Raw genomic sequence first — 17,816 nt, 5'->3', positions numbered from 1 at the left:
TGGCTTTAAAAATTATGGTGATCATTATCTTTGATAACAGGAAAGCAAATCCTTAATCCAGGCAGATAGCTCTGAAAGCTATTCTCTTAACAGTAGCTATGTAAAAAAGAAAATAATTCAAATTGATTACTTCAGAGAAAAGAAAACAAAGTCAAACAGACAGAGCATTGTTACCTGGCAGAAAAAGGGCTAAAAGAAAGGCCAGAAGAAAAATACATTGTGAGACAGAAGGCATGAACCATGTTTGGAATGAACTTTAAAAGCAAAGATCAGTCTGATCCACAAGAAAAAGCAGGTGTGGCAAATGGATAAAAGGGATCTCAGCTCCTCAAATACTAATTAGGAAGCTTAGTTTCCCAACAACTCCATACTAAGTTGCTGTCATTACTTTCAGAAACTGGTCTAGAAGCAGAGACTATAGAGGGAAACAGTAAGGTGCTGGGAGAGAGACTTAAATCTTTAAATGGGAACACCACCATAAATGGGGCACTAGTGATCCTTGACCTCTTCCTAAGTAAGAATTAAAATGTAACACACACACACACGCCCCGCAGCCCCTTCTAAGTATTTGCATGTATCTTAACCTACCACCCATTTGGTAAAACAGTTCCACAGAGATCTGCTAGAAAAACTGAGCAACATCCCTACAAACCCATGGTATTCTCAGAAAACTTTTCCTCACAAGAATCTCTCTCATGTGAACGAATAAGTTTTGGCTGGGGATGGAACTGCAATATGAAAAAGAAACTCTGGAGTTTCTGAAGTAGCATATGCAGTTCTCCCAGATTCAGATGCACTGAACAGACCTTTGGCAGCACTGAAGAACAGGTGGAGATGGACTTTGAGTTGGATTGTCAAAGAAGCGGAGGAGTATACATTGTTTCTTTGGTGACAGATGCTGGCACCTGAGGGAGTAGTGGCTTGCTGAGCTACCTAAAGATGAAATGACAGTAAAGACCCACTCTCTTCTCCTAAGGGAACACTGTTAATACTATTTAACACTGAACAGAGATGAACACTGCCTTGAAAGATATGGCAGAACACTACACAGGAATTACTTCCAGTATCATTGTGGATTTTGTTGTTTCTTTACACCACCTAGAATCTGCCAGAAATGCAAGTCAAAAGTGGGGCAACTGAGGCAAGGGCAAGAAGAAACTGCCCCTGTGATGTTATTAACTAGTCATCTGAGGGTATCCAAACCTCTAGTACTCTAAGGAGCAGCTGGTAACCTCTGCCAGCTGGGGAACAAACTCATCAGGGCTGGCAGACCGAGGACACTGGCATGCAGGACTGTCCCATGTCAACAGCTGGAACTTTGATTTGTTAAATCATGCACCAGATGCTGTGGTTCCAGCTTGTTGCATAGGGAAGAACAGATGCTCCTGCTGCTGATACGAGCAGAGGGGCAGGGATAGCCAAGTTTCTGTGGAGCTTCTGAAAGCACCTTAGCTCCCACCAGCACAGTCTGCAGCCTGTCTCAACCGGTCAGTTTTGCCAAACCACAAGCTGCAAATGCTCATCACTCCAGGAGGGGAGGATGTGACAACTTTCCCCCCTCTTCCAGCACAAATACATAGATTTTTATCTGTCCAGTCAGCCATTGTCAGAAGCTATGGAACCCTGTTCTTTAATTATTTGCTCAGGTTGCTGTTCTCTCTCTTCAATAATTTTTTTTTGGTGTTGCTCTGGCAGCACAAGTAAGTGTTAAGAAGAAGCTCACCTCCAAACAGCCATGGTGGGTGACTGGGGAAGGCCTGTACACAACACTAAAACCATCTGAAGAGGATGCATGCTAGAATGTCAAAGAACCAAAACTGCTGGTTTTTGCTGTTTCAGCCTCTTCTTTTTCCACTTACTATCAAAATATTTTTCTTATTACAGTCAACTAACAATCCTGTATTGCCTTTTCTTTTTATATCTCTTATTTTTATCACTTATCTTGCTCTACCTTTATATATTTACTTTGCTTCTCCTCCTTTTTCCACCTAGAAAGTTTCCAGGCTTCAGTTCATAAGATTTTCACATTATTAAGAAAGAAGAAAGCTTCTCAGAAGACATTAATTCGACCGTTCCCTCTGTTAAAATGACATTCAAACCAGAAATTCACTCATTTTATTGAAAGTGGAGTCAGAATGAACTCTGTTAAGAACAGATTGCATTTTGGCTCCAGTGCTCAGTATGAAATATTTATGCATTATATTTTGTAATTAAATTAAAACACAAAATATAAAATAATTCACAAAATTAAATATACAAAAAGTTCTTTTTGCATTATAAGGGTAATTTGCAAATTTTAGAATTTAATGCCTTTATAATCCAGCCAAGTAGACTTCACTGTTCCTTTGAAGAAGCGTGTTGTAAAATACAGGAAGAAAGGCAGATAATTTATCTTGTACTTCCTTCTAGTACGTTTAAAAATTGAAAAGTTATGGTTATTAGAATATGAGTATTCTAAATAATTTAATCTGTAAGAAAAAAGTGCCTTTTGTAAGTGTATTACATTACTTAGAAAAGACTAATCAAATAACCTAAATTTTCTTGTTCATCACTGACACATCTATCAGCAACTACAATGCCCTGTTTTGGCATTTTCCTCCCCTTTTATTGTTCACCTGCTGCCTGCTCAATCAGCTTACACAACAGTTTAAGAAATGGTTATGTAAATACACCTCTTCCTGCATATAGGTGTGTGTAGTTCTTTTCATTTAGAACTGAACTGATCACTCTAAATTATCCACACAAGCTATGAAATAAATGATGGGGTTGTATCAGCAAGTGATATGTGATGTGCTGAGAGAAATCAGAGGGGTAGAAAGGGCAGACAGACAAGCTTTGGTTGACTGCACAGGTGAAAAGTTTGGGTGCTACCAGTGACTGTTTGACAGAGAAGGTGGCTAGAGAGGCCTCAGGAATAAATGCAACTACTGAGCTGGTACCCAGTAACAAGTGACAGCTGGTGCAAAACCTTGCAGTAGAAGTTGCTCTTCACCAGTGACTACAGAGTGACACCTAGACGTGTCTTATCTACAGGGAAAATGCTTGTTGAAATAATCCAGTATGACTGTGCTAACCTTCAGAAAGCGGAGTTATAAAAAATTTGTAAGTTTTGTTAACAATAAGCTAAAAGTGGTTGCTAAGAGAATTAAGTCCTTACAGACAGCATAATGACTACTAACGGAGAGAATACTGGAACTGCCGTGCTAATGCATACCTCATACTAGAAAGGGCTTGAAAGAGCCAGTGTGACTACCAGCAAACTAAAAGAGATTACTAGAATTAAGCAGGCATCATCCAAAAAGCTGAATTTACAAACTGAAGAAAATCACAAGGACTATAAACTTCAGCAGATTAAAGGTAAGAATACAATTAGGCAAAAACAGTTTAAGCAGTGACTACTGAAAGGAATTAAAACCAGCCATAAATCCTTCTTCCAGCCCACCAGGGGTACAAAATCCACCAGACAGTCCAGGGGGCAAGGTGATACAAGGGCAAGAAAGGGAGCTCTTGCAGGCAAGAAGTCGTTGTGGAGGAGCTAAAGGAACTGCTTACATGGTACACATCTGAGAAGAAGTAACTATCATACCAGGACCCTAATGAGTGAGCGTGTGTGTATTTGGGAACATGGTAAAGCCTGGCAAAGGCTCTGTCTGAAACTAAATTAAGCTTAAAAAAAGGTAATGATAGCCATAACCACAATAAACAAACTGCCAGGACTGCATTCACCCAAGAGAGCACTGGAGAATGAAACAGGTGAATTATTAGTGGTATATGACCTTCACTTAAGACTGTCTTGGTACACTAAGACCTGGAAGTTACAAACCAATCATTAAAACATATTTTGTGGAACTACTGGCCTGTAATCCTCATGTCTGTACCAGGAAAAATACAATACAGTAACAGTTAGAATTAGCAGACACCTGGATAAACATGATCTGCTTAAGAAGAGTCAAATGGTGTTAAGGGAAGTTCCACCTTTAAAACTCTTGGAGTTTTCTGAAGCAGTCAACAAACACGTGCATAAGGCTAAACCAGCTGATACAGTCTACATGGGCGCTGAACGGGGTTTTAACTGAACTCTCATGAATAATTTTTAGGGAAGATGATGTTAGGTCCTGAGATGGTTACATGAAGGCATGCAGAGTTGGAAAACATGATGTACAGCTAAATGATAGGTCTACTGACAGAGGAAGTCATAAAGTACTCCAATATCAGACTCAAAAGTGAAAAGCAACAAGAAAGCAAAATGGTTTACTTCTTAGTACCTCTCATGCTCACATGCAGGGATTTTGAGAGGCAAGTGACACTAAGGATAGAAATGGCACCTACAGTATTCACTATAGTTGACCATATTCAGAAATCAAAGGTATACAGTCCACGGATTGAGCTGCAACATTTCAACTCAAACATAACCTCAGCAAGCCCTGTGAAGGAAAGGACCCCACTCTCAAGATCACAGAAGAAAAACCAGCAGTACTCAACTTTTCTACAGTCTGTGAGCTGACAGAGCTAAATCTAGACCACAGCACTTAGTTAATGTGCATAAAATAGTAAATGGCAGCTCTGCCCAAATCTGCAAGTTTGACTTATTTTCTCTTTTTCTATACAGATGTATAATAGCATAATGCAAGAAACTGTCCCCTGTGTGACACTAATAATCAAGGGGAAACAATTCAGGTATAAAAAAAAAAAAACAACAAACAAACTCAACAAACACATCTTTAATACATTTCAAGGTTTCCTGAAGAGCACATTGATTAAGACCTAACAATTGAGACTTCCTAATTTTCAGACATCAATATAGAGAGAATGGCTATGGAGTAAACAATTTCTTTCCAGTCCTTCAAGTGCACAATTTCTATTTATGGACATGACAGAGTACACTTCAAATAAGTCCTGAAGAAAATGAAAACAGGTGAAGGTGAATGAACTAATTGAAACTTTGTTTTGGGAAAACATTTAAGGTGTCCTAACAGAAACTTAGAGCAGGTAGATCAGTTTTACATTTTATTCAAAACATATAATCTTTGGCTATAGAAGGTCTTAAGTGACACCACAGAGAGAAATTAAGCTCAATCACCTACACTGCATGAAGTCAGGGGACAGATTCTTGTGTTATCCACTTTTACCATGCTTGGCTGATGAAACAGGATGGGATCACAGCATAAGAAAGAGCATAACTTGTCACTACTTCTGACATGCATGAATCCTGAGAGCTACCAAAATGGTATTTTAAAGGCAAAATACAGTTGTGGCCATTTAAAAAATGTTGTTTTTATGTGTGTACTGCATTGCGTACTTCTGCCCCAAGTACATCACAAACATTATAGCATTATAGCATTTGCTTTGCAACCTTTTTGTAATGTTGGAAATGCCACCTTTTATCACAGCGCTCCAGTACCTAAGCCCAGGAAACACCCTTAATTTTGAGTGCAGACTTCTATTTGAAACATTTAACTTAATTATGGAGAAGTATAGCTATAACTGAAAATAATACAGAAACGTCTGCATCTGACCTACAGTACTTATTTTCACCACTGAGGCACATATTCGCTAAAAGTTGCTTAGAACTTCTGCCCATCTTCTTCCCTCCTTCAGTCCACCTAGCATACACAGGGATAGGCTCTAAGGTTATGAAGCCCTTCACCAAAATCAAAGTTGGGAGTATGGACCATACAAATATATTACTGTGGGTCACCAAGGTATAACAGAATAACTGAGCTTGGAAATGAGCTCTGGATGCCAACTTGTAGTCCAACCCCCGTCTGCCCTGAGTTTGCTCAGGTACTGTGAATGACTTCACAGCTGAGGTGGCATAAGAGCTTATACACACCAGTTGCCATGGAGCAGCTGGCATTTGATGACAAGTTCTCCCATGACTCTATACATGCTCATACCCAATACAGGTCACTGGTGAGGCTGCAGAAGAAGCATGAACACTTGCAGAACACAGCAGTCATTGACCACAGTAAAGGAGGATCTTAAATCCCCAATTTTTAAAACAATATGCTTTCAGAATAATAGATTTGTTTTAAACAGAAATAGAAATGCTCTGTATTGTCCCTTAATTCTTTTATGCTACTTCATCAAAACCAGACTGACCCTTTATGCTAGTAACCAGCAAGTGAGCAGATTCAGCAAAGGCTTGTCTACCCAGTTATTCTGGAATAACTGTTTTGGCTTTACTCTACATGGAGATGTCTTTTTCTGAAAGAAAACGACATTTTCTAGTTAAACACTTTAAAATCTATTTTTAAAAATTTTTATTTTATTAGACTAACCAAGGAGACAGATTATGAAATACCCCTGGGTATATGACAAAAATGCCTTGCATCAAGTATCTGCTCACAAGTTTTTTGCTCAAATATGCAGCTTTTGTTTGTATAAAGTGTATTTTCACAACATTTAAACAACAATCTTTATTATACACAAGATAATTTCTTCCAAAAGATGTTCCACGCTCATCTGAATACAATCTGTACACCACAAATGTATAGAACAAACAGACCTGTAGGTTTATGTGGTATTAATTTTCATTTTTGTCACTGTAGCACAAGAAAAATGCACACAATTCTAAAAGTTTATAGTGTCACTAGCACACAATCTGTTCACAAGTCTTGCAACGCACGGCGTTCTTCTTCAATCCCCAGCTCCTAGAGTCAAGAGAATCTCAACCTCTGCTCAGATCTGTAGGTTTAATAGCTGTAAAGAAAAAGTTTGTGAAAACATGGATCGATCATTCCATACAGACTCAGAAATTGAAAGGCAAACCAATTTTCTTTTGAACTGCAGGATTTTTCATGAAAATGGTTGAGAACAACCAGAATTCTGGAACAGGGACCAGCAAATCCATTTACCAGCAGCAAATTGGAGACTCCCTGCTCAGAGGAGACATGTTTCACCTGATCTTGTTAGAATTCAATTTCTAGTTATCAGCCCTTTGTTCACAGGCTGATCAAGCTGGCTGCAGATAGAAAGGAGCAGAGGAGGCAAGAGAAAGAATTTGCAACTCTATTCAACAGAACGTTAGTTGGTATCAGAGATGTCTCATAGCAGGAGCTGCGGGGCATTCCGTCCTCCCCCAAAAATGCACACATCTAGTGCAGTGGTTGGTTCAGGCCAAGAATGCTGGTACTCAGCACCACACTGCAGACCTCCTTAGAGTTGGATTTCTTACATCTGTACCCTGCATCCATGAACCTGGATGATGCCATGCACAAGAAGAATTAATGTTTGTATGGCAGAAAGGAGCAGCCTGAAGAAACAGCCTCAAACTCTAGAGGCAAGTGCATTTCCTATGACTCACAAAGTTTGATGCAAAGGTCTGTAACTGGTATTCTGGATCCAGGGTTGTCTACATCTGGTTTGGAAATGCAATGGTGTGGCAGAGGCATAATACCAAGCGTTAAGGACTGGTACTGGGAGCTGTTAAGGACTGAAAAGTGGGAATAAGCAAAGAAAGGCGCACTAGGAGCCAGAAGACAACAGTGAAATAAAATGAAGTAGGACCGAGCGCATGCTAGAAATGTCCTTTTAGTAAATAATTGCCTATTATTTTTTTCTATGGGATCACTGCCTCATCCACAGTGCTGGATGGTCCCGCCCTTTGAAAGAACAGAGGTGCATTGTTTGCAGGCTCCCTACAGAATCACAGAATGTTAGGGATTGGAAAGGACCCTCTACATTTTTGTTTTCCAAGTAGTGAGGCAGGAAGGGAAGGTGAAGGAAGGAAACCAATGCAGCTGTGTAGGAAATGCATCGTGTGCTGCCTTCTGGTAGCAATTCCTGCCTTGTACTGAACAAATACCTGAGAGCAAGCTGTTCACAGGTAATGCCATGGTATTCTTTGTTTCTCATACGGTTCACGCAGAAACACAAACGCAAAAAGCAGCTGCAACAGATCAATGGAAACAATACTTTCAAAATAGGAAGCAAACATTTTATTCTACAGAAAAATATTTGTGGTGTGCTCCAAAGATCTCAAAATCTCAGATATCTGCTCTATTTTGAAAGAGATGAACCTTGAGAAAAGGAGCAAAGCAAACTTTTTTTTTCAGTAATGTCTGACCAGAGGAGCTGGGTTCCTTTGCATGAAGAGAAAGTTTTATTCAACTGACAACCCAGTATTTTAGTGCCAGCATGATCTGAGAATGCATAACGCAATACAGGGGCAGGAGTTTATATACCAGCAAAAATCCAACTTCAAAACAAAAATCGCCCTCCCATTGCTAATAGCTACCATGTCTGCCAGATGCAGTTCACTTGGGAAAGCTGTCAAGAGATCATCTGGGAAGCCTGCCTTGTAAAGAAGAGGTCTCATCTGAATTGCACAAAACAGCGCTTCCATATTAGCTCAGATACTTCTTTATTTTAAAAATTGAGGCAACATAAATTTCTTTCAAGTGTCCACAACAGCTTTCCAAAGGAAATGAGAGGGCTAAGAGATGGCTTCCACTCAACTTGCAACCATGATACATTTCTATTTTAAGCCTGTCTCTCACAACTAACTACTGGTTTAGGTAAACTGTGACTGTAGTACCAAGTCAGAAATGCAGCCCCCACGACAGAATAACACAGTTTTAGCTGTCAGTAGCAGATAGGAACATGTTGTTTTAAAATAGTCAAAAACATCTTTTGAAAATTCGCCCACAAGTGAGTCTTAAAAAAAGATGCCCCCGGAGAAAAAAAAAAAATTGAGGGAAAATAATGAGGGCTGTAAAGCATGTTTCTGGAGCCTACATAGCTTTATGTAGATGAAGATGTAAATAGGTGCCTTGGCTTTTTACCAGTGTGAAAGTTCGGTACCACCTCTTCAATACTACAGCATATCTTCCAGAAGCTATTACTTCTATAGATTACATAAGGACCAAATGGTTTGGCAGAGCTCAGAGGCTGGACACAGTGAAATTTCAAATCGATTGGGAATATGCAGGTGATGTGCATTTTGGCTAAGTTCTGTTTTGACAAAGCAAATCCTTTAGGAAGCTATCTAAACAGAAGTGATGTAACATGCAAATTTTACACTACACACACCACGTACTAATGATTCTGTGATTTTTCAATCTCTTATTAAAAAAAATACCAAAACAAGACCAATTGCTATGAAAAATTACTGGCATTATTATATTTCAGCTTAGGCATTGCTTTTTAAAAGCAAACAAAGGGGATAGTTTTAAAAAGCAAGTTCTAGTGAAATTTTACCCTTGCATAACACTTATTTGCACACACTGTACCATATAGCTCTGCACTGCATGGCTCAGTACTTGTGCACTATTATTTGTGCCCTCATATATATTCAACAGGCACATAAGCCTTACTCAAAAATTGTTACCTAGCTCAATGAAATAGTTGTTTCTCCAATATATTATTGTTGGTTTTTCTTTGTCATCAAAACAAAATCCTACAAATTACAGAGGTCCTCGGTATGCAGGAATGCTTTAGCCAATATATAAAATTGCTCTTTTTGCACACACTCCTTCATTTTTCACTCCAGAAAATAATTGCAAGAGTAGCAACAGAGAATGAATTCCCTCTTCAGGCATCACCTGAAGAGCTTCAGTAATGTGGACACTTCTACAATGCTCATGATCTATCTAAACTGTGACTTGGGAAAGAAGAAGCAAGTTCAGTTTTCACTCCTATTCAGTCTTTGACCTCTATGCTAAATAAGCAGATGGACTGATGGTTATCAGCACCAGCTGCAACTGTTTTAGCAGCATGGATGCTTATCCCGTAGGAATCAGACTCTGGCTATCAATACTTTTCAAAAAGGCTACAAGCAGCACACAAAATGCAGAAAGCTTTTGTTATTTCCAACTCGAACTGCCATCAAAACAGCAAGCTACTGCCATCGTTTTCCATCCCTTTTATCCATTCTATGAAGCACAACCTCACAGCAGATATGGTGTTCAGGGAATCCAGGAACGCCAGATGTTAGCATATGTGGGACGCAGAAGAGGGAAAAAAAAAGGTAAACTGCATACAGCAATGAAATAAATAATACTGTGATTAACAATATCCTGACAATTCTGCTTTTCAGTTCTAGTGCAGTGGGTGTTAGAGAACAACTTCTGGAAAGCCACACTCCAAAGTATGAAAAAAGCCACTATCACCACATGCTATACAGGAAAAATAATTGCCCATTAAGTACTGGGACTCAATTTCCTCCCCTACAAGGGGAAATGTTTCCCTTATCACTGTAATCCTGGGCATCTCAAAAATGTGCAAAGCTGAGAAATGCACAAACTGGAGAAGCATGTACACAAGAGTTTGTGGATATGTCTGTACTGCAGAGTAAGTACAATGCTGAGAATCTCGGGCTACTCCAGGGTCTGTACTTCCTGGCCCTGACCGCTGTGTTGACTCTGGTGCCTCACACTGTGGTAAGTTTGAGGCTTGAAAACTCAAGGAATATGCAAAAAATAACTACGAAAAGCATTAAGGAATGCAAAAGCCAACTTCCCAAATGGACAAATTCTCAGCTAGTGTAAATCACCATACATCAATCAGGAGGCAGCTACACCAGCTAAGACTTTCATTTACAAGAATGCTGTGCTGTAGGCTGAAAAATTCACTTAATTTGCAGGACAGGTTAGAATGATTAAACCCCAAAAGTGATCTTGCACTGGTTGCAGGACCTGGAATCTTTGCCTCACAAGTGAAAGACTTAACAATTATACAGCACACTTGCTACAGAGAATTACTTCACTGTAAACAGTCTGCACACATATGGTGGGGGAAAAAATATCTGGTAGACATAATTAAAAAAATAATTAATATAAATGCCAAGCCATCTTAAAAGGAGTTTTAATAATTAGTGAATTTACCAACAACCAAACAGACAAGCAAATTATCAAAGTGTCCATGTTGATTAGCTTTAACTGCAATATGCTTTGAGCTCTGGGCATACATTTTCAAAGTAATTCAGAGACTGCAATTATACGTAAATGTTTGCCACTAGCATAGTATGAATTCTAAAAGCTTTTTTTTAAAAAAATAAAAAGAGTGGTAAATATTCTAGATAACATATCTGCAAGGGCTTATTCCCCTTCATATTGACAGAAATCACAACTCTTGGCCTTTGACCTTAAATCAATAGCGATGGGGACTCAATTACTCAGTAATGCACTGCTGCATACCACCATCCTTAATTATTACAACACAATGCGCTATTAATACCTAAATAGATTCTCATTAGAGTGGTAGAGTCTTAAAAAAACAAAAGGGAAAAGAAGAAGTATGGGCAATATGTTTAATATTAAAAATAGGGGGAGTATTTCATCAGTTCCAATGCAACTGAATAAAGCCCCTGTTCATTTGCATGTCCTCAGATCATAAAATTGTTTTAAAAAACTGGATGATTCATAAATGTTCCATTAGTGATAAATGTAAACAAGTGAAAAACCGACTGTTTTTTCTTTCACGTAGTAGGTATCATAGACATCACAATTGAGAATGTGTATTAAAAATAGGAATGTTTTCACAACGTAGCTACATTTTTATAAACAGCAATAACATGTCTTAATGCAAAGGCAGCATAAACTGGATTATCTCCACAGATTTCAGTGGAACTGGGCTGTTCCACAACAGCTTCAGAATGAGGTTTATAGCACACTCCAACACACTCCACAAAAAATAGAGAAACCTATAGAGGTAAACACTCCCATTCTTTGAGTGAGATGTACTGTTAAACGTGAGAGATGTTTAAGAGATGCAGATTAAGAACATTCTGGTACACGGTAAAAAAAAAAATAACCAACGTTTGTAAATCAGTCTAGACAGACCATCCTCTTGATATCTAAAACATCAAAAAATCATAGGATCTACTTCTCACTCCGTATGTTCTTCCCTCCTCCAGTTTCAGCCTAATCCTTAATATAACTCAAACATCCCTGCCAGAGAAAGTCAAAGCAATAATGTAAAATTTAAGGAAATGCAGAAGGTGTTAAACGTATCAATACAGTGCCAGTCTACGTGGCAGGGCATTAGGAGCTAAGCTGAATACCAACCACCTCACCCAGATGATGTTCAAATACAAATAACTTTCCTCCTTTAGTTATTTTATTCATCTAAAACAGTACATTTTGTTTTTCTTATAAAAGGTCTTAAGGATTCACTTAATGTGTACACCCGGGTCTGACATGTAAAAGACAAGACACACAAAATCCACATCTGCTGACTGTTGATCTGTCACAACTGCCAGCATCAAGTACAACAGCATTTAATTTCATAGTGAAAAGACATTACAGGTTTTCCCCCATACACTCTATTGGTTTATACATCTATACAGGTTAAATTGGTCTTTCTTGAATAATAGAAATATAAAGCAGGTATTAACTTACCTTACGCCCATCACTTGCATGGCAGTTCACATTTAAAGGAGTCAATAAAGCCATCAGTTTTTCTTCATTACCACTCCTATAAATGGAAAGGAGAAGATTACCGAAAGGGGGAAAAAAGGGGCAGAGCTCTGTGCAAAACATTTGCTAAGAAGCTGGATATAAAAGTAGAGTATATTGAAATTTGCACTTTGCCAGGTAGAATGTCAGCTAGCTAAAGGATCTTCTGAACATTTCAAGACAAAGGGTAAATACAGAAAAGAATATTAAATTTACAGATCACGCAATTCTCTCCTTAACCTCATCCTATGTTTCCTTCATCTAATTTTACAGATTCTCTGAAAGCCATTTGCTGAATTAAATGCTGAATCAAATACATTTTCATAGGCTACAGCCCAGAACATTTGAAACAACCGCATACCAATATCCAGAAATTTTTTAAAAGGGTTAACAGTCTATATAAAATGGTTTTGTGCTGTCAGAAGGAAGCATGAAAGCATCTTTGGAATATATGACTGAACTTTACACCTTTTGTATAGGCTTCTTTATGTTCTGTTCTGATAAAGCCTATTTTCAAAATTTATCCTAGGATAGCAGTAAAAACCAAAAGAAAAGAAAAATGTTCATGTTTAATTTGCTCCTAAAAAGAACAGTCACAAAATGATAAAGAGGATTTAAGCAGCTTAAGACAAAAACTCAATATTAACCTTATAACTACCATAGGGAGGAATTTCAATTACATAAACAGGCTTTTCCGTTTGTATCAGACCATAAAGTCCAAAGCGATTTATGTTAATGAAGTGGTTTGTTTGCATCATTTAATGGAAAGGCAATGACAAAACATCGCTGTTTTAAAAATCCCTTTTCCTCTCCTGCTTCCACCCACAAAATATGCTTTATATTCTAAGCAGCACTCACCTAGCAGCTTCCAGGAGTTCGTCCTTCTTGTATTCACCTAAATGATTGCAAAATATCATGCTGTTAGCATTTGGCAGAAGACAGATTAAGAAATGCAGTAGGAAGCAAATACAGAATTAAAACCGAGAAGAGGAGAAAAAAAGCCCACACCCCGCTGGGTGATGGAGCTGTGACGTGAGCCAGCTTGTGGAGGGAGGCAGCATCACCAGTACCTTGGAGACGGGCAGCAAACTGACGCATCTTCTTGTCCAATCCTCCGATGGAAAAGCTTTCTTCGGATGACCAATGACTGCGAAACCTTATGTCCAGAAACACAGTCCCGCTGATAACAGCGTGTCAGCTGAAGACAATGTCCCCACCCCCTGCCCTATTCAGTATGTCACATTATACTTGGGAAGCATAATAAATTCTGAGACAAAAGCGAGGCAGTGCGGCTTTTTAAAAGGTACAAATTACCCATCTCCAAAGCTCTCACCTGCCTATTTGAAGGGTAATATTAGACTTCACCAAGTTCTTCAGAAGAGAGAGCAGTGAAGATTTAAAAAATTCTACATATTATATCATCAGCCACTTTCCAAGAAAATATGCATTAGAAATAAAAAGCACATACAAAAGAACATGGACTCTCCAAGAGATTTTGTTATGAGACTCTGAGATTAGACAGAACCAAAAGTAATGTTAAAGCAACATTTACATTTGAAATTCTGAGTCACAACAGAGAACTCAGGAGTGTCATTGTATCACAGGATTAAAATTGCACATGAATATCTTAAAAAAAAAAAAAAAGGCACAGAACAAGATGACTTGTGGAAGTAGGATCATATTGTACAAAGCTGAATCATGATGACATCGCACAATACAATTTTAAGGGAATTTCAATTCAGAAATTAGAAACAGTTTTTAAGCAGCTTCATAAAGTCACAGAGCAGAGAGTATCCTAAGAGTCAAAAGATGCAGGGCTTGAAAAACATACCATACACCACCTGCCAGAGAATTAAAGTCTCTAAGCACAACACTATAAGAAAATGGGAAGATGCAACTGCCATGCAAGAAAGAAAAAAAAAAAACCTTTGTGCTGCCTCCTATGTGTATTTGCAGTAAGCCTCCAGTGAAACTCTCATTACAGGTGAGGAAAGCCATCGGACCATGGGAAATGCCAGATCAGACTGCAGGGAAACAGGAAGGTTCCTCTGGAAAAAATATTCCTCAACAAAGAACTTCTCTGGGCTGCTGGAGGAGGGTCAGAGTCCTCTTCCATCAGAAATAGCCTGGTTGTTTCCCCCATCACAGCTCCTCTGGTTATCAGCAGAAGGGGACAAGAAGCACAACAAACCCGGCCCTCTCCAGGGCCTTAAGGAGCCCCGTTGAGTTCAGCATTTGCTCCCACCCAAAGGGAAGGAGGAAGAGGAGGAGGAGGAGTACACACAGCCAGGCACCTCCCAGCCCATCCCCCTCGCTGGGGAATTCTCAGACAAAGGCAGTACCTGCATCTCATCATACTAGTGAATCTTCCTTTCACAAGCGTGTTTAATTGCTTTCTGAAACATATTCAGCTTTGGAAATTCACAACAACCTTTAGCAAGGAGTTCAACCACCTGAGTGCCTCTCGCATGATAAGTCTCTTAACTGAGCGGTTCTGTGTTGCTGAACCCCAGCAATGGAGCAGGTAAGTTCAACACAAAGGTGAAGATCTTAAATTGGCATTTCAAATGTAGGCCATGAAGGTTAATCTAGCTTTTGGAAGAATTTATGTGTCTGTCTTAATGACAACTCTATCATCAAACAAGTAAAATGACACAAAAATACTATTGCCTTTATTTTGCCACCACTTTCCGACTTCATCAGAGGGAGTTCATGCCCACCACAGGCAATTGCATTTTCAAACCATGGTGTATGTTCCTCTTTTATTATTTTAATGAAGATAAAATACTGGGCACAGCTGTGAGTGTTCCAAATCAATGGTGAGTGAAAAGCTCTGGCCAGCATGTTATGAAGAAAAAAAAAAAAAGATAGACACTTTATTACTACTGCATTACTTGTGCAACAATCTCAAACAGCGGGATTTCCTGCAGGAGTTATTGGCCTGTATTATATCAACACTTTAGAGACCTAATCAGATTAAAAGACCTGTTTGCACATTTTGATTTGGCAGTGCACCTAGCAGTCCTAACCAGGTTTTTGAATACTATTAAGTTAGACAAGTGTAATAACATTTTTACCTTCATGCTCAGTAAGTTGGCACCTTAAAACACAAAAGCCCTTTCGTCAAATACCTTAACAAAAGCCTTACTGACCAACAGAAATGGAAGGCTATGGGTCTTGATTTAGAAATATCCTGCTGTATGCCTAAATAAATCCGTTACTTCTACTAAGTGGTATGTTTTAAAAAAAAGGTATTTACAGATACCGCTGAAATTCATAAGAACAATTATTGAAATTTGTCACAGCTCTTCCACACTGTGATATGGATATGGAAAATATTATCTCGTACTCAGTTAACTTTACCACTCTCAAAGAGCCATTGCATTTTGCAAAGCAACACCCAAATTTTCACAGGTGCTTACAGCATGCCACCAGTTTGTTAGAAAGAAGTCCAGTGCGCTCCACAGGGCTCTGCTCTGCTGGCTAGGAAGAGGGTGAAGGGGGAGCCCTTGGCCACTGACGCACATGGCTGGTGGGTGTCTCTGAGTGAGGGCAGGCGGCTGATGGCCCAAGGGAAGTGGTGGCGCTGCCCACAGGAGCGGCTGCAGCTGGTCCCAGCGGTGTTCCCTTCAGAGGGCTTTGCCAACACGGTTAAAGCTGCTTGGCTACAGAGCATATCAAAGGCCATCCTGCAGTGTTTGGCCATCGCTGCCTAATAAAATAAGCATTTGCAAAGAATTTGAAAACAAACCATGTGTGCTTGTGGCAGAGATGAATTTCAAGTTCTGAGCTGAAGTACAGGAATACTGACCATCAGCCTCACATAATACTTCTGATCAAAGAACGTCAAACTGTTTGACTTGAACCAAGCTAACAACATCACTTAAAGAACTCCTTTGGGCAGGTTAGGATTTATAGTTTTGCAGAAGGGCATCTACAGAAAAAAGTGCAGGTAACACCCTGAATTACTCTTCCAAATCTCTTAGCAGTTAGAGTCATAGAATCGTATTGGTTAGAAAAGACCCTTAAGACCATCAAGTCCAACCATTAAGTTGCTAGCCTGGAGAGAAAAACATCCTTCCAATCTCAGCATCAACACAGAGGATTTTCTGGCAGCAATACTTTGGATAGCACAAAGCTTTGTCTGCCAGAGGTGTGAAAGATAACATTGTTAGACCTCGCTACAGAAAACCAAAATTGAAATAGAAGGCTGAAAACAATTTTCACCTATTTGCTATCTGTCCCTTTCACCATATCTCAGTCCAACCTGTTTTTTCTGTGTTTCATGGCAAGTCCAAAAAACACATGGCCACAGCACCAGACAGATCCTGCCACAATGGGTAGGTGAGAACTTGCCAGGCTTGCCTGTAGAGGAGAGCCCGGAATGACAACCCGGAGAGGCTGCTGCAGCCCAGGGGGAGAGTACTGGACTTGCTCACCTCCGCATGCTGGGTAGCCCAGAGACAGTTGGCCTGGGAATTTCTAAAGGTGAGTACAGAAATGGAGTGAAATGGGGGGCAGAGAGTGCTATACCAAAGCAATGTCCCTGTCAAATCTCATCAGACAAAAGCTGGTAGGTAAGCAGAAATTGCTCTGTGTCTGGTGTTCACTGCATCTGAACAAGTTCATTACTTACAGCTCACTCAGCATCCTTTAAACCAGCAAGTTCTCTCCTTGCTCCCAGCTCCAGATCGCACCACTGCTGCTCCACCTATGCTGGAACTAGGAGGCCACCACTAGTAACCACAGATAATTGGTGTTTCAAAACCCAGCTACCACCAAGGCAGCTAACTAGCCCTTATCCCTCTTCCCTCCCAGGAGAAAAGCAGTTATCTCAAAGACCTCTGATCAGCTGCTGCAAACTACAGCGACCACAGCTCCACACAGGCTATGCAGCCACTTCTGTACCTGATCCCAGCTGCATTTTGCAGCAGCTGATTAGCAGCAAGTGCTTATTAACTTTCAGACATCAGCGACTGCTTGCACCCAGCGGTTCAGCACATCAGTAGCTGGAAGCTCAATTGAGATTTCAGTGGAAGACAGCAGACCTTTCCTTGCAATGAGGCAACATGCTGATCAGCAGCCACTTTGAAACCAAGTGAAGCTGATGAAAGTAACTGAAAGCAGAGCGGAGTATTGAGCTGGAGACATACACAGGCAGATGTAGGAACATCATATTTGGGAGAACAAAAGACAGGTGTGCACCAATGGTGACAGGCTGAAATCTTTATGAGCTCCTAATATATTCCTTCCATTTGTGCCTTCCAGCTTCATGATAAAAGCCACAGCCAGAAAAGCACAGCCAGCCTGTTGCAGCCAGTTCCCATGAGCCCTCCTCTACCATCAGCCCTTTCTTCCTGCTCCCCACCTTCAGGGTGCCATCTTCCTATTTTTGTGGTTACTAGTGCGACATATCAT

At 39.8% G+C, this 17,816-nt stretch overlaps 1 protein-coding gene across 2 annotated transcripts in view; it reads right to left on the bottom strand.

Moving 5' to 3' along the window:
- The window catches only part of TNKS (tankyrase), a 142,143-nt gene that overhangs the window by 56,340 nt on the left and 67,987 nt on the right, over nt 1-17,816 (bottom strand). For both annotated transcript variants that reach the window (XM_065061494.1, XM_065061493.1), the window contains exons 4-5: nt 13,257-13,293; nt 12,342-12,417 (exon numbers count right to left, since the gene is read on the bottom strand). In XM_065061494.1, the coding sequence (XP_064917566.1) occupies nt 12,342-12,417; nt 13,257-13,293 (113 nt within the window). The remainder of the gene's footprint in view (nt 1-12,341; nt 12,418-13,256; nt 13,294-17,816) is intronic.

This window comes from Columba livia, chromosome 4 (genome assembly GCF_036013475.1).
Source record: "Columba livia isolate bColLiv1 breed racing homer chromosome 4, bColLiv1.pat.W.v2, whole genome shotgun sequence".
In the NCBI taxonomy this organism is placed as follows: Eukaryota; Metazoa; Chordata; class Aves; order Columbiformes; family Columbidae; genus Columba; species Columba livia.
Note: the sequence above shows the minus strand (reverse complement) of the source record. Positions and strands in the feature narration are given on the sequence as shown.